This window comes from Zonotrichia albicollis, chromosome 18 (assembly GCF_047830755.1).
Source record: "Zonotrichia albicollis isolate bZonAlb1 chromosome 18, bZonAlb1.hap1, whole genome shotgun sequence".
NCBI classification, from domain to species: Eukaryota; Metazoa; Chordata; class Aves; order Passeriformes; family Passerellidae; genus Zonotrichia; species Zonotrichia albicollis.
In genome coordinates this window covers 5968255-5985638 of record NC_133836.1, presented here as the reverse complement: position 1 = coordinate 5985638, position 17384 = coordinate 5968255, and the positions used below count along the sequence as shown (strand labels likewise).

Sequence of the window (17384 nt, the reverse complement as noted above, 5' to 3'; positions counted from 1 at the left end):
AGAAGAGAATTCCTCTAGGACAGAAACACAGCTTCTCCAAGAAACTGCACCCTCAGGGGCCTTGCAGAAGGTGAGCAGCAGGAGGGTCAGAAGCGGGACCAGCAGACCAGTGGAGAATTTATATCTCAGGAAACCCTGAGCACGGCTTGCCGAGTTTCAATGAGCTCAGGGAGGTTGTAACCTTGGCTAGATTTTCAGTTGGCAGCTCCTGAAACCAAGAAGGAAGGATGAAAGGAGAAAAATTCCCAGCATCAGGATATATCCTATGGTATGCAACCCTCTAAGTGAGATGGGTATATCTTCTTGTATAAAAGGAGGATTGCTGTGAACATGAATGGAGAAGCTGTTTAAAGGACATATTTAATGCCCATAGGTATTGAGATTAAAGAGTTAATGGTTATGACCTGAGAGATTATCAATTTAGACTAGATATAAAGAATAAATATTTTCTGATGAGAGTGGTAAAATGCTGTCATAAGTCACCCAGAGAGGTGGTGGATGCCCCATCCCTGGGAACGTTTGAGGTCAGCTCAGACAGGGCTCTGAGCAACCTGAGGTCAGCTCATTTGAGATCAGCTTAGACAGGGCTCTGAGCGTCCTGATCGAGTTGAAGATGTCCCTGCTCATTGCAGGGGTCTTGGAGCAGATGGGCTTTTAAACGTTTCTGCCGACCTAAACTATCTTATGAGTCCATATTTCTATGGATGCTTGGCAAGAACTTCTTTTGCCTGTGCATGTGGTCCCAGCCATGTCATTTCCATGCAGGATCCCAAGCCAGAGCCGTACTCGGGCTGCCGGGAAAGCCAGGGAGCAGAGTGCGTTACCAGCTCTCCCTCTTGCCGGGGAGCGTGCGAACTTATTTCATGTCTTCTCCACCGCTGAGCCGGGTGGGGCATCACCTCCCCTCGGGGGCTGCAAGGACACCTTGCTCTCTCCCGCCGCCCTCGGGAGCTGCCCGCGGGCAGCACCGGCTCTCTCCAGGTGGGCAGCGATGATAAGATGGCCCCTGGCGCGTTCGGCGGGGCCCTGGGCAGGGCGCGGAGCGGGGCGGGCGCGGCTCCGCCGTGTGCATGTAGATGAGATCCCCCGGAGCACGTCACTGCGCACCGGCGCTCTGCGTTCGGGGCGGCGGACAGCGAGCGAGGGCGGGCGGGCGGGAGCCGCCGGAGGAGCAGCAGCGGCAGCAGGAGGAGGAGGCTCGGGGGGCAGCAGCGCTCGGCCCCGCTCCATGCCGCCCTGCCCGCCGCGGCGCGGGCCCCGCGGGGCGACGGCGGGCGCGGGGCGGGGAGAGGCGCGGCGGTGCTGAAGGACAGCTCCGCTCTCTGCTCTCCTCGGCTCCGCTCCTGTTCGCTCCGCTCCTCCCGGCTCTCCTCCTGTTCTCTCCGCTCCCCCTGGCTCCTCTCTCCTCAGCTGTGCTCCCCCAGGCTCCGCTCCCGTTCTCTCTGCTCCCCCTGGCTCCGCTGCCTTCAGCTCCGCTGCCCCCGGCTCCGCTCGGCGCCCCGGGCTCTGCCCTCTCCGGGTGGCCGCGGGGCCGCCGCTCTCCGTGCCTGGATGCGCCCCCCGCCACCGCGCCCGCGGCTCCCATGGCGGTGGCACGGAAAATCAAAACTTTGTTGACGGTGAACATCTTGGTCTTCGTGGGCATCATCCTGTTCTCCGTGTACTGCAGGATCCAGGACCGTTCGCAGGAGCTGGTGCAGATCGTCCGGAGCGCGGAGCGCCGGGCCAGGAGCCGCGGCGCCAAGGTGGGCAGCCTGGCCGACAGGGAGTCCATCCTGCAGCGCCTGGACCACCTGGAGGAAGTGGTCTACAACCAGCTCAATGGTACGAGGGGCGGGGAGGGGATGTCCTGTGCCCCGGGAGGGTGCTGCAGGATGGGCAAGAGCCCCCAAGCGTCCCCCGCTGGGGAGGGGAGCCCGGGCATCACTCACACCGACCCCAGCGCTGAAGTGCTGAAAACACAGGGCGAGAGGTGATGCAGGGTTTTCTGGAGGGGTTTGTCGAGCCTCCCACCACCACCCTGCCTCTCTGCCAACTCTTGCTCCAAAGTCAGCACTTCCTCAATAGATGCAAAGTTCAGGATGCTGCAGTTCAGGTGTTTCCGGATCAGAGGAAGTCCCTACAAACTGTACCAGGTTTTACGGTTTGTCTGGGTGTATTAACTCTGCATAGGAAGTTGTTTGTATAGGAAATACAGTGTTAGATTATAGCTGGAAGTCATATACTTGGTTTCAGAGCTACTTTAAAAGCATTCTGCTGAGTTCTTACATTGTGTGCTATTAATGGTCTGTTTAAACATAGCACCCATATGTTTCCTTAATGATTTTGCCATTTAAATTTGTTATTGTCATTGATGAGAAGGGGAAGCATCCACCAGTTCTTTTTATGACTTAGCATTCTAATTCACCAGCCTTGAAAAATATTGCTAGGTAAGCAAAGAACCCTTCCATGGTAGTTAAAACAGGCTAAGCCATCAAAGTTGTTATAGGACAGATAACATTTTATATAGAAACTAATTCTTCAAAATGACTGCATTTGTATTTGCATGAATTCCTAAAGTTCTAAGTGTGAGACATCAAAGACATAAGTGTGTGATTAAATACAGCAGTGTTTTGGACAAGAAAAGACTGAAGGAGTGAACTTTGCATGAGATTATAATATAAGAGTAACATTTAGTGTTTCACAGAAAATAAAATGTTCAGTGTAAATATGTTTAATATGTGCTTCTAGGCTGCTTGTGGAAATCCTACTTGTAACATTGATTTAAGAAAGGCTACTGTAGCCTCAAACTGCAGACAAATAGGAGGGTTAGCATAAAGTATATTTCCTATTACTACTTTGTGAATGAATGTATAAATCTAAGTAAGTCAGGCTGGTGTGGTAGTGTGCAGTTTGTGCCAGCAAGTGTCAGGGAACAGGCATCCCCTCACACTCTCCTCTGGATAACCAGGGCAGAGAGAGGGGGAATTGGAGTGGGGTGTTAGTCCCAAACCCACACATTCAGGAATTAGAGAGAAAGTGTCAACAGCTGTGTTTTCTGACCATATTTTGGAACAGTTTTGGAGAATGTGGGATTTAAGAGGAAAATCGTTCTCGTGTATTCCACCAAACCACAAAGTTCACAAACTAAATTAGATATATCCATTACAACCCAATTGTAATGGCTTTTTTGCCCAAATAGATTTGTTCTTGGCGTTCTTCATAGGGGAGACTTTGGGAAGGATTTCCCTGCTCTGTGTTCATCTCAGCACAGCATCCCCTGGAGAATCAGCAGAGTCCTCACCGTGCTAAGCAGGCACCATTGCATGCAATGACTGGAAGTTCTCTGTGAAGCATGCCTCTTTTTGGGAGTTGTTTTCTTCATCTTCTTTAATTCCATTTATTGGATATGGATCTTCATGGTGAAATGACTTGAACTTAGTGTTACATTGCTTCTTCAGGTCATATCAAACACTGCAGGCAGTTTTCTTTTCCTAGAAGTTCTTACAGAGGAAAATACAGAAAGTTTTTCAAGCTGAGCTGTTCAAATTTCCTATTTATTTTTCCTTAATTTTTCTCTGATGTGATTGTTGAGTTTCTTATTATTACACGGTGGTACATTAACATAGATTAATTCTGGAAAAAAAATACTTTTTCCCCCCATCATGTTTCAACAAAAAGTCCTAAGAAATTAGGAAATGCTCCTCTGAAATCATCAGAGCTGCATTGCTGTAAGTGAAATCAGGACCAAGCATCTGTATTTGTGTTTAGCTGGCTGCTGTTCTGTTTGCAATGCCATGACTCATGATTTGTGTCATTAATGGGCAGCCCTGAGATCCAGGGGAGCCTGTGTGACAGGGCTGTGCTGTGTCACACAAACACTGTGCTCTGCAGCTCTGCAGCTTCACCTCAGGCTTGAGTCAGGTTTCTCCTGCCCATGCTGCCTCATCACAAGGTCAGAGAGCCAAATGAGGCTGTCCTGGATGTCACTTTTTCATGAGGTGCGTCAAAGTCTCTTCTATGTGGAGAGGTAGGCAGGTTTTATTCAGGAGGAATATGAGTTCCTTGCATACCCAGAGCCTCTCAAAGCTCCAGGAGGCTGAGTCCAGCTCAATGCTATCATTGCAGCACATCAGCCCAGCCCAGGATTTGAGTTCTCTGCTCCTCATCCTTTCTCTTTGAGATCAGCAAATTTAGAGCTACCTATTAACTACATTTTTTTGGTAATATCTCAGTGTTCTTTTATTTTTCTCTTCTATTCAGATGAGACCTGAACTCGTAAAACTTATCTGAATTTTCTAGGGACTCTGTTGATGATCCAGAGCAACAAAAAGCCATTCTGAGAGAGACCAGCCTTGCAGCTGCACAGAATTTTGTTTCTGTCACACATATTTGTTTACATACAATCAAGGAAATGTTATTTAGAAGTGTGTACCTTCTGCAAGGAAAAGAAACACAGGCAGTAACATGATAAATGTATAAGGAGGCAACCCAAAACTGATCACTGGAGAACTCATTAACTTTCCAGTCTGAATGAAATCAGTGAGTGCAGTGCCTGTGGAGGTGTGTGCAGAACACAGAGGACCATGGATGGAAGTCAGGAGAAAGCTGGTCCTTGCCATTATCTTTGGCAGAACAGGAGTTTTTAGAATAGGATGAATGAGAATTGCCATGATTCCCCGCAGAGTCGTGCAGACATCCACCCAAACAATAGTTTTCATTTGGCTCGTGCTCTGGTTTTTTATCAACTTGGGAAAAATAGTATTTCTCAAAGCTTTCTTTTCCCTCAGCTGCTGCTGGGTTTGGTGGAAGCAAATGAACAGAGCATGTAAAGGGAAAGGAAAGCAATGAAACGTGTCAGTGGAATTTTCTTGGTGAGACTTTGTATTACCTCCTGATGCTTGACCTTGGGTACAATGTTTATTTTGAAAAACAGAGTTATTATAGATCTAGTTGAGCAATCTATAGATGTTCTTTTTTATTTTTTTTGCTATGGTATTGCTATTGATGGATATATTTTATTGTCATTCAGCACAGAGCTCATACCAGCTAGACTTGGTAGCAATTCATTAAATGTCATAATGACAACACCTTCGTATTTTTTTCCTTTGCCTTTACTTTTTTTGTAAAGGGGAAAAATTTAAAAAATATTGAATTGACTGAATTTTTTCCCTTAATCAGTTTTGCATCTAAGTCTGTTGCTAATGATTCACCATAAAGAATAAAGAATTTTTGATGCCCCAAGTAGAGCATAACCTTTCATGCCAAAAGCAATTGAAGGTCAGACTACAATTTCAGTCTAATTGCCTTTTTCCCTTTTCACTGTCTCTTTCCAGTAATACACAACAATCAATACAGCATGTAATTAGATTTCATTCAATCTGCAAAGATTTAGAGAGCTTTCATCTTCTCATTTGGTATTCTCACATCATGTCTTCCTACCCATGTCTTCTACACTAGACCCCTTTGACCTGTTCTATTTCAGATGTGGAGGGATGAGCTGGGAGTTTTCCCTTGAATTTGACAGGTTATCATTCGTTACACATCATAATTTGATTTTGGTCTCTTTGGGAAGATTAAATGCAATAGCAGTTTCCAGCGTGATAAATGGGGTTTACATTACATATGCATTTCATGGAGGAGGCTGGGGGAAAAAGTGGACAATTCACATAATTGCAGCACAGAGGCTTCAAATGATGGAAATAGCAGGTCCTGGGTGCAGAGTACTGATTCCTGCTGACTGGGACTCCTGATTTTTAGAGTGCACTGGAAGCCAAGTGATTGCATTTAAAATTCAGCCTGGCAATCTGCATAGGTAAAAGTTACAGTAGTGTTTTTAAAAGGGAAGTTTATTCTTCATAAGCTCTGGACTGGTTGAAAATGGATCCAAATTTCCATGTTTTAAAGTAAGGGTTGGGAACAGGCTGCAAGAGAGTCATGTGAATATCCGCATCACATATCCACATTGTCAAAAAAGAACTTTTTACAGCTGGAAGCTCTCAGCAGAAGAGCAGTTCCTTGACAGAGGAGAAAGGTAAAGCCACACATGCACAGGTCACATTTAGTGTGACTGCAGCCTTGCACCAATGAAACTGCACCTCCTCATACCCACACATTTTATAACTATTTATATTGTATGAATTTATGTTCTGCTGCTAAAAAATGCTAATTTTTTTTCCTTTTTTTTAGGTTAGCCTGCCATTTCTTGGTTTACTACCCAGTGTTTTCTATAGTGCTGGGTCATTTTCTCAAGCTTGGCTAAGTCACCATTGACCTACCCAATGCAGGCCTGACCTTCCGTATTGCGAAGTGATGGTCAAGTCCAACAGACCAATTTCCCCATCAAACTTGTTTTGGTTGTGTTAGTATTGATTTATGCAGCTGCGGGAACTCACAATCGGTGCTTTCAGGAAGGTCAAGGTTTTATTCCCCAAAACAACAGAAGGAAAACGGGCCAATATTTGGATAGCCCCTATATAGATATAAGGTAATATTTGAATAGAGTTACTCTATTTAGGCACTTTAGGAAGAGAAAAGTTTTAAAAGTTTAGTTAAAAAAGAAGGCAGCTCTCTTTTGTAAAACCGACAAAATTGCACTCAGGTCTGAAAAATATTGACAAATGCAAAAATATATGTCTCCATTCCAGCAGCACATCAGTGATTTTAAAGTCTTTCCCTCTACTCTGTGTTTCATGCAGTGGTAACTATTTTTTATGTAATATTTCTGCTCTTTGCCTTTGTAGCTGGGAAGAAAGCGTATTTTGACAGGAAAAAAAAATCATGTGGTAATTTTATCATTGACTCATTTGTGTGGAGCTTGAATCATTTGTACCATATGAGATTAAAAGCAATGTTTACAGAGGCACAAAGGAAACCTTTGCCTGGTGTTGGTTTTGTTGCCTTTCCAGCTGTATTCTGGTTCAGTATCTTTCCATTTCTTTGTACATTTAGCTGGAATTGGAAAAGCAAATATGGGTCTGTCATCTTCCTAGAGAGGAGCTGCAGTGTGGTGGCTGCACACCTACAGCCTCTGCACAGGTTCAGAGGATTAGAAAACCTGGCTTTAATTGAATAGTCTTGCTAGAGAGAGGTGAAGCTGGTTGTTGAGTTTAGGGGGGTTTATTGTTTGTTTGTTTGATCTTTTAGTAAATAAAGGCAGGTAGCAGTTGAACCAGGAGCATCATTTTGGAATGAGGTTCCAGACACTGAATGTGTGGCATTTCTCCAAGGAAATACTAAGATTTATGAAAGGAAGGAAAAGAAATTAGTCATGTTTAACAAATCTGCCTTTTTTAAATGCTTCTCTCTAACTTTACTAATGGGCACTCAGTTTCTCTTTCTCAGCATACTTGGCATGCTTTTTAATTATTGGTGCTGTTTGTGGGGGTTTCTCTTGGTAGTCATTACCATCATTTAGTTCAAACCAGCACACTGAAGGACAGAAAAAGGAAAAAGTAGAAAATAAAAAGAGTCTGTGATGTTCTGGGTAACAGGAAGGAAGAGAGCCAGTGACAGCAGAGCAGCTTCCAACCTTGTTGGAGTCCTATTGATCAAAACTTCCTCTGAAATAAGACACTTCCAGTTCCTGAGAGAGAAAGCCAGAGAAACCCTCCCAGTGACCCAAAGTCATCCTCTCCTGAGAGCACAGAGCTAAACCAGCCAAATGCTAATTGCATGTGTCTGCTTTTCCTAAAACTCATAGCTGTGGTGCCATGGAAATGGTTGTGAATATCTGAAAGCTTCACAGGTGGAGGCAAAACCCATTTCTAGGACAGCAGGGCAGGTTCAAACAGATTAAAAACTGTATTTCTGCCCTGGAGTTTCTATCCTTTCAGGTGTTCTGGAATATCCAGGTTCTCCAGACAGTTTTGAAGACAAGATACAGTACAACTGGCACTTACTGCTTATTCAGCAAGTCCTGCAGGAGATTAAAAGATTGTTAGGCCATCTCCCAAGCCAAGATTTCTTGACTTACTCAACAGAAGGCAGCAATGATGCAACTTGGTCTAAATCAGAGGGCCCTCTGATTTAGCTGGGGTTATTTTGAGTTTAAATTCACTGTAGTGCTGCTGGGGATAAAGGTGACAACCATGTTTCTGTTGGTTATTTCTCAGTTTGATCTGTTGGGCTTTCAAATCCTTATTTCTTGAAGGGACATCACACCCATGATCTGGTGTAGGTCCAGATGAAGTGAGCTGTGATATCCACATCTGTAAATATACAAGGACATCTGTAGATTTCCAGGGAAGTGGTATTTTGGAGCTGAGTTCTGCTCTCTTATCCCTCTGGTTTGATGTTCTCCTCCCACAGTGAGGAAGGGGACTTTGCTTTCTGCAGTTCTTCACACTAACTTTTATTCCACCTGGTTTAGCTCAGCTGGACTCCTTGCTGTGCATGGCAAGAGCCCAGCATCCCCTTTTGTGGGAAATCCAGTGCAATGGGTGCTCCAGAGGAGCTCTCACACCATTCCCTGCCCCTCCTACTGCACTTGTCAGGCCATTTCACTTCTGAACAATTCTGTGTGTTTAATTTGCTTGGATGACTTGTTCTGAGGGATCTTCTCACACTCAATGATGAGCCTGGGGCCATGAATTGTTTTGTATCCCTGTTGAGGGCAAAATGCAGCAGAAATGGGCTGGTCTTGAGAATCCCTGACAAGTGGTAAAAAGCCTAATTTTTTTTAGTTTGTTTTTTTTTTTTTTTTTTTTTTTCCATCAAATGTGTCCTTGATTACTGGCTCTGAAGGAGAGTGTGAGGGCAGCAGCAGGGCAGGGAGCTGAGGAGACAATAGAGTGATTCTGCTTTGTCATCATGCGCAGTGTGGACGCAGAGTTCTCTTGGGGGCTGAAGAGTTGTTGAAGTAAATGAGCAAAACGTTTTTGGAGAAGGTGAGAATATAGATTTTTGAATATCTTAAGCCTTGTATCACCTCCCATGGAGCCATTCTCTAGGAGCACTTTCATTTGCCACTGGTCTGATTTATAATTTTAATACATGAGCTGTAATTTGCATGTCATCTTGGGAGAGTGGGCAAGGATGAAGAAAACTAAACCAAGGAAAAGGTTTTTAAAAGAGTTTCTGTTTTAGTAGCTTTCTGCTACTTAAAAGTGGCTCTGTCAGGCAGAGATTATGGATACCAAAGTACTACAGAAGAGTGTTACCTGTTTCACAGCACAATGTTTGGAATCCCAGTGTCTGGAACCACATTTAAATAACCCAGAATTGGTGGGTGAGGATAGAAAGGAACTTGTGTGGGATTCTTTAGTGTGCATTTTCTCCAGTCTCAACCTCCTGGGCTGCAGGTTAGAGCAACAGGCCCAAGAGGCTGCTGCAACACCAGGCTCTCCTTTGGGTTGGGCAGCCCCTGGCACAAGCCTTGCTCTGCCCCAGCAGGCTCCTGACACCTCCTGCCCCTCTGCAAAGCCAAGACAGCCCTGTGGAAAGGAGCTGTGGGTCACAGGACCGACAGCACAGAGCAGGCTGCTCTCTCTGTGTTCCCAGTGTGTTGCTGGATTTTGTTCCTGTTGGAATTGCCACGTCTGTGGTTGAGTCAGCACTCGTGTTCAGCTGGGAATCCAAGCCAGGTGCAGAAGTGGCACTGCTTTCTAAGCAGAGTGCAGATGCTGCCAGCCCTGCTGTGGCAGTGTGGGGGTGACAGACACTGCTGCCTGCACAGGGGGACTGCCTCAAGCAGGGTTTTATCACTGCAGCAATGATTCAAATTCCCCTCAGCTCACCCGCGCACTTAGTCCTGTGGAAATCACTTGCCTGAATTAATCTTTGCTATTGATCCAGAGGCATCAGCACAGTCTGTAGTTATCAGTACAGTAACTCCAGTAGTAAATTTGGCCAAGTGAAGGCATTTTTGCCACAGGATGAGGAGTAGGTTTGGTAGTCATGATGATGTCTATGTAGTACAAAGGATGAAGCCTTGCTCCTTCAGAATGGTTGAGAACAGGGCCCTGCCTCCTTTAGATTTTGGAAGGATTCCCCTTTGTATTAGAGAACTTTGTATATTTTTTGCCTCTTGACTCCTAATCCTGGGGGCTCTTGTTGCTTCTGTGTTTGTGCTGTTTGGCTCCACTCTGCATTTTGCAAAAAGTTGTTCTCAGACCAGCTCAGATGAGCACGTCACGGTGGCTGTACTGCCCGTGGTACTGCAGGACCATTTGGACAGGAAAAGGGGGTTTGTTGCACAGGATTTTGTTTCTCTTGGAAGATATCCATGAAGACAGCTGGAAAGCCCTTTCCTGCAATTCTAGGGAAGTTTGCTGCTTCTTCTTTTTTTATTTTTTTCCCCTCTAGCATTTTTAGTCGGGTGGTAGGGTTAATTGGTTGTTTTTCATTTGGATTTTTTTATGCTGGTTTTGTATTTTATTTGGCAATGGGGCCTTACTGCCCTTTTAGAAATTGAGTTTATTTTTTCTACAGCTCTCATATGCCTCTAGGATGAACAGCTTTTGTAAATAAAAATGTATTTTTTGTTATATTAACTCATTTTCAAGCAAGCCTTGTGTTGTAGCAAAGATTGGTGGTATTCTTTCCTGTGCATGCTGAACTGAAGGCAGTGATAAGACTAAAAATATCCCCAATTGAAACAGCATTGTATAACCCAAAGGTTAGTTTTCCTCAGGATGAAAATTTGCAGTTGCTCTATGGGTTCCTTGTAAGACAGATTTCTGGTCATGCAGCCATGTGTAAAATGAGGCTACTGAGAGCTGCAAAGTTCTGTATCTGCAAAACTCAGCCCCACTGGTGGCTGCCAGGAGCAGAATTGAGCTGGTGGCCAATGCTGGCACCCATGGCTCTGCTGTGAGCTGGGAGTGAGTGCTGGCTGTGCCCTGTTCACCCCTCTAACAGCAAAAACAGATTTTCCAGCCCAGAGCTGTTAATGCTAAAAGCTGCTGATGGATTGCAGGTGGCTCCGTGTAACAGATGGGAGTGGGGCATGAGGGGAGAGAGCTGAGCTTGTTGGAGATATTGCACAGCCCAGTGCTGGGCTTCCCAGCTGCTGGAAGAGTTGATGCTTTTCCACTTTTTGCGTGGAAAAATGGGTGTTGGGTGGTTTGGGTGTGAGCCCTGTGCTAGCCTTGGGTTTGGAAACCACATTTTTTTTAGGTAGTTCTGTTACAAAATTTGTGTGTTGTCTGGAGAGTCCCCAGATCTGTGGATTTAGGCTACTGATTTTCCAAAACCATCACAGGAATATGGGCAGCCAAATTTTCCACTGGGGCCACCTTGCTTCCAGGTGGCCAGTCATTCCTACCACTCTTTAATGAACTTTTGCATCTGCCAGAAAGTTGCAACTTTCTCAGCAGTGGAAAAATGTCTTTTGTTTATTCACTGCTATTATCACAAGGAGCAGTGAAAATGCTTGCAGGTATTAATTATAAATGTCACCTATTTCTTCAATTTAACATTTGGCAAACTCACTCAGCACATCCTTGGTGGGGTGCTCCTTTAAAAGGCACAGACGTGACCATGCCAGCACCTGCACTGAACATTTCACCCTCAGCTATTCCTGCTCTGAATACACAAACCCAATAATCTTTGATTTTAGACCTGTGCCAGCATGATGCTCCTCCTGAAATAGATCCATCTGGCTCGATGCGTTTCCATTCAACAGAAAATTAATTCCAGAAAGGAAGTGCCTTTTCTAATGCCTGTATCCAGTGGGGTTGGATGCAAAACCTTCTGCTTCCTGAAAGAGGCAGCTTGGTATGGGTCCCATATTCACAGCCACATTCCCATTCCAGGCCCACATAACTCAAAGCCAGGCTGCAGAGAGCCCTCTCAGATGAGATCATGGAAGGAAGAATTTCTTCTGTGATTCGTTCTGAACCTGATCTGCCTAATAACTGGGTTCTTTGTCTCCCTCTTTCTGTCACTCATTAAAAAGTTCACAAAGTGAGAATTTCCAGTTCTTCTTTGCACAATGAGAAGAGTGAACAAAAGATGTGCGTAAATGGAGGAGAAATATTTATGAGGGAGCAAAGAGCTGGCCCTGACTTTGAAGCTGGGATGGAGCAGCCCAGTGTGCCAAGGGGCGAGTGATGCAGCCCTCAGAGAAGATGAGCATTGCAGAAGGATTTTTGCATATGCTACAGGACTACTTGTTTAGGCATCTCTCAGCCTTTAATCAGCCTGACAAGAAGCTGGAGCACAAATGGAGTTGAAGACACACAGTGGAGCCTGTGGAAGAATGAGGCCAGTGTGAAATTTTCCTTGTTAAAGTCGATGGAAGTGCTCATGGGATGAGTGAGATGGGGTCAGGTTTGTGCCCAGCTCATGGCAGAGCTGTTCTGGCCCTAAGGAGAGGTGGAGCTCCCCATGGCAGCACCAATGATATTGTGATATTGTTAATCCATGGTGTATTTAACACTCTGGGACAGCCATTCCACAGTTTGACAATGCATCTTAACTTGGAGTGTTGATATTATTGTGTACCAGTTTCAGGAGGGAAAAGCTCCTGTCTCCTGTGTGGATTCCTTATGGCACTGAGTAGCAAAGTCAGAACTAGGCCTAGAGGACAGGACAGCTGATGCAGGATCAGCACCAATTAGACATGACTAGACTGAGACACGCTGTGCTGTCATAAAGCAAAATGATCTTTCAGGATGGAAATTCATTTTAGAAGCAGAAATCAGTGTATGATCTTCTGGTTTTGTCCCTGAGCTTGAAGAAGATGCCTCTAATCTGTGTGATGGGTGATACTGCATGCCTGTGGCTCCTCAGTGCCTCAGCATATGGTTGTGAAACTAGAGGTTGATTATTTTCAAAAGTATTTTGACAGATACTGAACTGACAGATTCCCTGTTAAAAAGAGAGAGAGAGGTTTTGTTTGCTCCTCTGCTCATGAGGCTTCGTGGGTTTTAGGATGATACCTTGCTTTATATTCCTTTCAGAGGTGGGGAGGGAAAAGCACTCCTACCACAAGAAATCAGAAGGATTAATTTTTTATTAATTCCAGGGGAAACAGGGAGAGCTGGATGGAGTGGTGTATCCTGCTGTCAGGGTGCCTCACCTCCAAGCCTGTGTTCTCCCTTTCCAAGGGTAGCAGTGCTAATCTAGCAAGTCAGGCATTTCCATGTGAATTTCCTGTAATATGGAAAAGTAGTTTTAAATGGGATTCTCATTATTTCATTAGGAATCCCCTAATCTGTGACCACAAAACACTCTTTTATCACTTACCCTGGTGCTCATCATTGCCACTAACCCCTGGCAAGAAGCAGAGGGTGTGAGCTCACAGAAACAGGAACTGGGGACAGAAGGGGTCAAGAAAATATTTTAAGCTGCTGAAATCCAAGTTCCAGACCCAGGAGACCTGGCCTGCATTTCCAGGGGGGGCTGTGCTGGGCTCCTTATCTGTGGTGACAGCTCATCTCTCTGCTCCCCTGGTTCCTCCCCTTATCTGTGTCCTCAGGTTAAATTTGTGATATTGTTAATTAGTGGTGTATATAACAGCCAGGCACCAACAGACCTGGACACCCAGTAATTAACACATTTAATCCTAAAAATATATGTTCACTTCCTTGAGCAGCTAAACCAAGAAAACTCAATTTCTTGTTGGTTGGCAACCCACAAGTGAATTCTTGGGTGGTCTCTTAGAGTTCCAACAGGTCTCTTGTGTTTGATCTTTCACCAAACCTCTTCTCTCAGTAGGAACATTTTAATGGCACTTTCTTCCCAGATGTCAGCTTCTGTGACACTCACAGAAATGCAATTTTTGGAGACCTCTGACTGTCTGCCAAGCTTTGGCTGAAGTTAGAAGCAGTCCTTGAAATCTAACAAGCAGAGAGAAGGGAGAGTATGGAGAGGGAAGCAGACTGATAGACAAATGGAGACAGCATGATCCCACAAAATGGTTTTTCTTAGCAAACCAAGCTAAAAATCATATTGGTGAAAAATGGGATTTTTACTTATTTAAACACAATCATGAAAATTAAGTTCTGAGCTTTTAAAGGAACCAGACTCAGATGTCCACATGGAACTTCTTTGCTTGCTCTGTTAATTGGCAATATGTTAGCACAAGCATTTTTCTCTACTTCCCTGCTTATTTCAGTTAATAACTACAGCAGCATGACATTTCCCTGACACTACACCAGTACTGCAGGAGAGCCTGCCTTATTTTCATCCTGCTGAAATGGCAGACTGGGATCCCACTAGCCTGTCTCAGTGCCTTTCAGTAGAGTGAACAATTAAATTATGAGTGAGCAGAGCAGCGGTGCTGACGCTCTGTGCTCAGCAGTGTCATGCACATCCTGCTGCTCGTCCCATCCCATCCATCCCAGGGCTCTGCCCTGCCTTTCCCTGGCCCCACTTGGTGCTGAAAATCTCTTGCTGCTTAGGAGCAATGTGGGTGTGAGCTGAAGTTTAAGCGTGACCGCAGAGCGCATCTGCTTTGTGTCCTTGAGGAGCGATGAGCCCGAGCTGTAAACTCAGAACTCGGGTTCCTGAAATTCAAATTTTGATTCATACCAGTCTCTCCACTGAGGGATGATCTCCTGCTGTATAAAGGCACCTTCTATCACTGTCCTCATTTCTCTTTTTACTGTGTAATTTAACACCTCATAATGTAGTCGTAAGTACAAACCGGAGACACATCAGGGGACAGGGACATTCATTCTTTCATGGAATTTTGGCATAAAGGAGAGGAAAGCTTGAAGAAAAATTGAGTCTCAAAACTTGAGTTTCTTTTTACATTGCCTTGGTGAAAAACAGATAAGCTCTGTTGCAGTCAGTGGTATTAGGAAGGTAAATTGAAGAAGGTTGATTCACAACTTCGAAAGCTTGGCCACTGTCTTTATATATGATCTGAATTCTATATATGTGTGGTAATTTAAAAGTGCTCTGTAGGTAGATCAAAGCAGCACTTTGGTACCAAATGCATCCTGTCTTCTCCAAGGCAAGCCCAGGGGTCCTGCCGAGGGTTTGTCAGGGCCCAAATCAGCCCTGGGTCACAGTCAATTCCTACAAATACCCACATGCAATGAAGCCAATCTTGTTAATAATGAATCAGTTATTATAGGAGAGCTGGTTTTTACAGTGCCTGTAATAGGAGATTGTAGCTTTCCCGCTCCTGGAAGTCTGAGTCAATTTATCTTTATATCAACAATAAACCAGAAAGGGCAGAAATCAAAGTAAGCAATGTTTTTATTACCGCTTTTAAATAAAACATTGTGCCAATATTTTCCCCGTAACATTACATCTTTATTTTCTCAAATTTATTGGCAATTGCTATTTATCTTCATTTCTCCTTTCTTTTGCAAAGCTATCTCATCCTTTGATTTGCATTCCCCAGAGAATGTGGTACCTAATCCTTTTTATTTGTCCTTGATAAATCCCTGATTAATTGTATGTTATAAGCTATCCATGCAACATCGTGTCTTTCATTTCTAAATAGGCTTTCTTTTATGAATATAAAGAGCTAAAGCTTTCTTTTCTAGAGCCAGAACCAAATCCAGACTCAACATTTCCTTTAACAATAGCAAGGCTCTTCAGAACCAAGTAAGATTCTCAGCACTGTGGAATCTACTTTTATTCCCACTTTGACAGCAGGAAAGACTCAGACCTTTAGTTGGGCACATCCTCTAGTAGATAGATCTGTTATAAATGTGGCTGTCACTTCATCTCAAAATTAGAAGGACTCTGCAGAGTAATTTACTTCATCCATTTTAGCATCAAATATACCATAATTTGTTAATTTGTAAGCACTTTTGTTTATATGCTGGGTTCAGGACTGTCTTTTTGCTGTTTAAAATGTGCCCTGTGTTTGTTTTTGAGCTGACTTGTCCTGCTGGTAAGAAATTAAATCATACGCATATTAAGAGGTTGATGGAAGAAGGCATTGCAGCCTGGCATTGACAAGCAAGGCACAGCTGTGGTGTATGTTGACATGAGATAGGAAAATAAAGTGAAGGCAGGAAAGAGGAGGAAAAGCAGAGAGCCAAAAGCCAAGCTCCCTGAGAGGTGTCAAAGATGAGGCTGAGAAAGAAGAATATAAAGACAGGTCAAGAAAAATACACAGATCTACAGATCTGAAATAGACAGTCTGTCAGGAAAACGAGTATGTTTTGAAACCAATGTGCAATGATGCAAAAAAAAAAAAAAAAAAAGTATGTCACCCTTAGAGAGCTTTTAAGGCAATACCACACTGAAAGGAAAGGGGAGGAATCAAGGCTCTCTCTGGCTCCTGTGAAAACCAATATCCAAATTAACTGGTTTTCAAGAGATTTGGTGGAAGTATTTGAAACCTCTCATCCTCAATAGCAGCTGATGCCTTCTCCCGTCTATTCCCAAGGAGAAATGTCTGATGCTGAGATGGAGAGGCAGCAGACAAAGAACCAGCCCTGCTCTGACAAACCAGGGACTTTCTCAGATAATTTCATTCTCTGATGCCAATAGGAAGAGCAGGCAGTGGCTCTTGGAACATAGAAGGAGAGCAGTGGCTGCAGCCAGCAGGTCTGCAGTTGTTAACATTGGCTCTTTATTGTGGTTGCATTGCCAGAGGTGAGCTCAGTGAGTAATTTCACAGGAGTGGGAAATGGAGATCCACTTTCAAGCACGACGTGACTCTGAGTTCCAGCAGCTCCCGTGTCTGGGTTTAATGCTGCCATCCTCTGCTGTGCAAAATGAGCTGAACAACCAGGAGCTTTCCAGCCATATAAATAGCAAAGTGTTCTATATGACTTTGTTGTTGGGAAAGCTATCTGTGTGATTATGTTAGTTTAATTTAATAGCAGGCTGTTTAGGTAAATGAGCAGGGAGGCATATGAGTGTCTGCAGATAATGTGGAGCATGATTGCAAAATGATGCTGCAGGAGGTGGGCTTGTCTGGTCCTTGTCAGGGCTCTCCAAACACCCTTGAGCAGGAGAGAAGAATCCTCTTTAACCTTGGACAAAATCCCTCAGGGACAGAGACCTGAGGGTGAGCCCTGGGCAGTAATTTGGCAGGTTGGGCAATGTCAGATGTGGGAGAGCCTTTGATGAGTTTGGACTTTATTATCAGCACAATGGAGTCTAGAACAGTATGAACTTGCATAGGACCTGAAATTAGATTTTTTTTTTTTTTTGGTTCCTTGTGTTTAAAGGTAACTTTTTTCCTTTTGGAACCTGTGCCTGTGGGATTGACTGTGGTACTGGAGCTGGTCTGAGAATAGAGCAGTCAGGGACTTCTCATCTAGAATTGCACCAGAAGTCAAAAAGGGGTATTTTTAGTGATTAGAGGTGTGCAGCCAGCTCTGTAGGGTCAAGGAAATGTCATTGCATCCAACAGCAGCTTTCCAGCTGTGGCTCTATCCTGTCAGACCTAGGGTCCCTTCCCACCATGGTCCACTGGTTCCCTTCCCTACCTTTGATTAACACAAGCAAACTCCTTGCTTTTCAAAAGATATTTTCCACATTTA

At 44.4% G+C, this 17384-nt stretch overlaps 1 protein-coding gene across 1 annotated transcript in view; it reads left to right on the top strand.

Moving 5' to 3' along the window:
• The first annotated feature begins 1108 nt into the window (after positions 1-1108).
• GALNT9 (polypeptide N-acetylgalactosaminyltransferase 9) overlaps positions 1109-17384 on the top strand; it is a 131115-nt gene continuing 114839 nt past the window's right edge. The window contains exon 1 of the mRNA XM_005488931.4: positions 1109-1824. Coding sequence (XP_005488988.1) covers positions 1584-1824 — 241 coding nt within the window. The 5' untranslated portion in view covers positions 1109-1583. The remainder of the gene's footprint in view (positions 1825-17384) is intronic.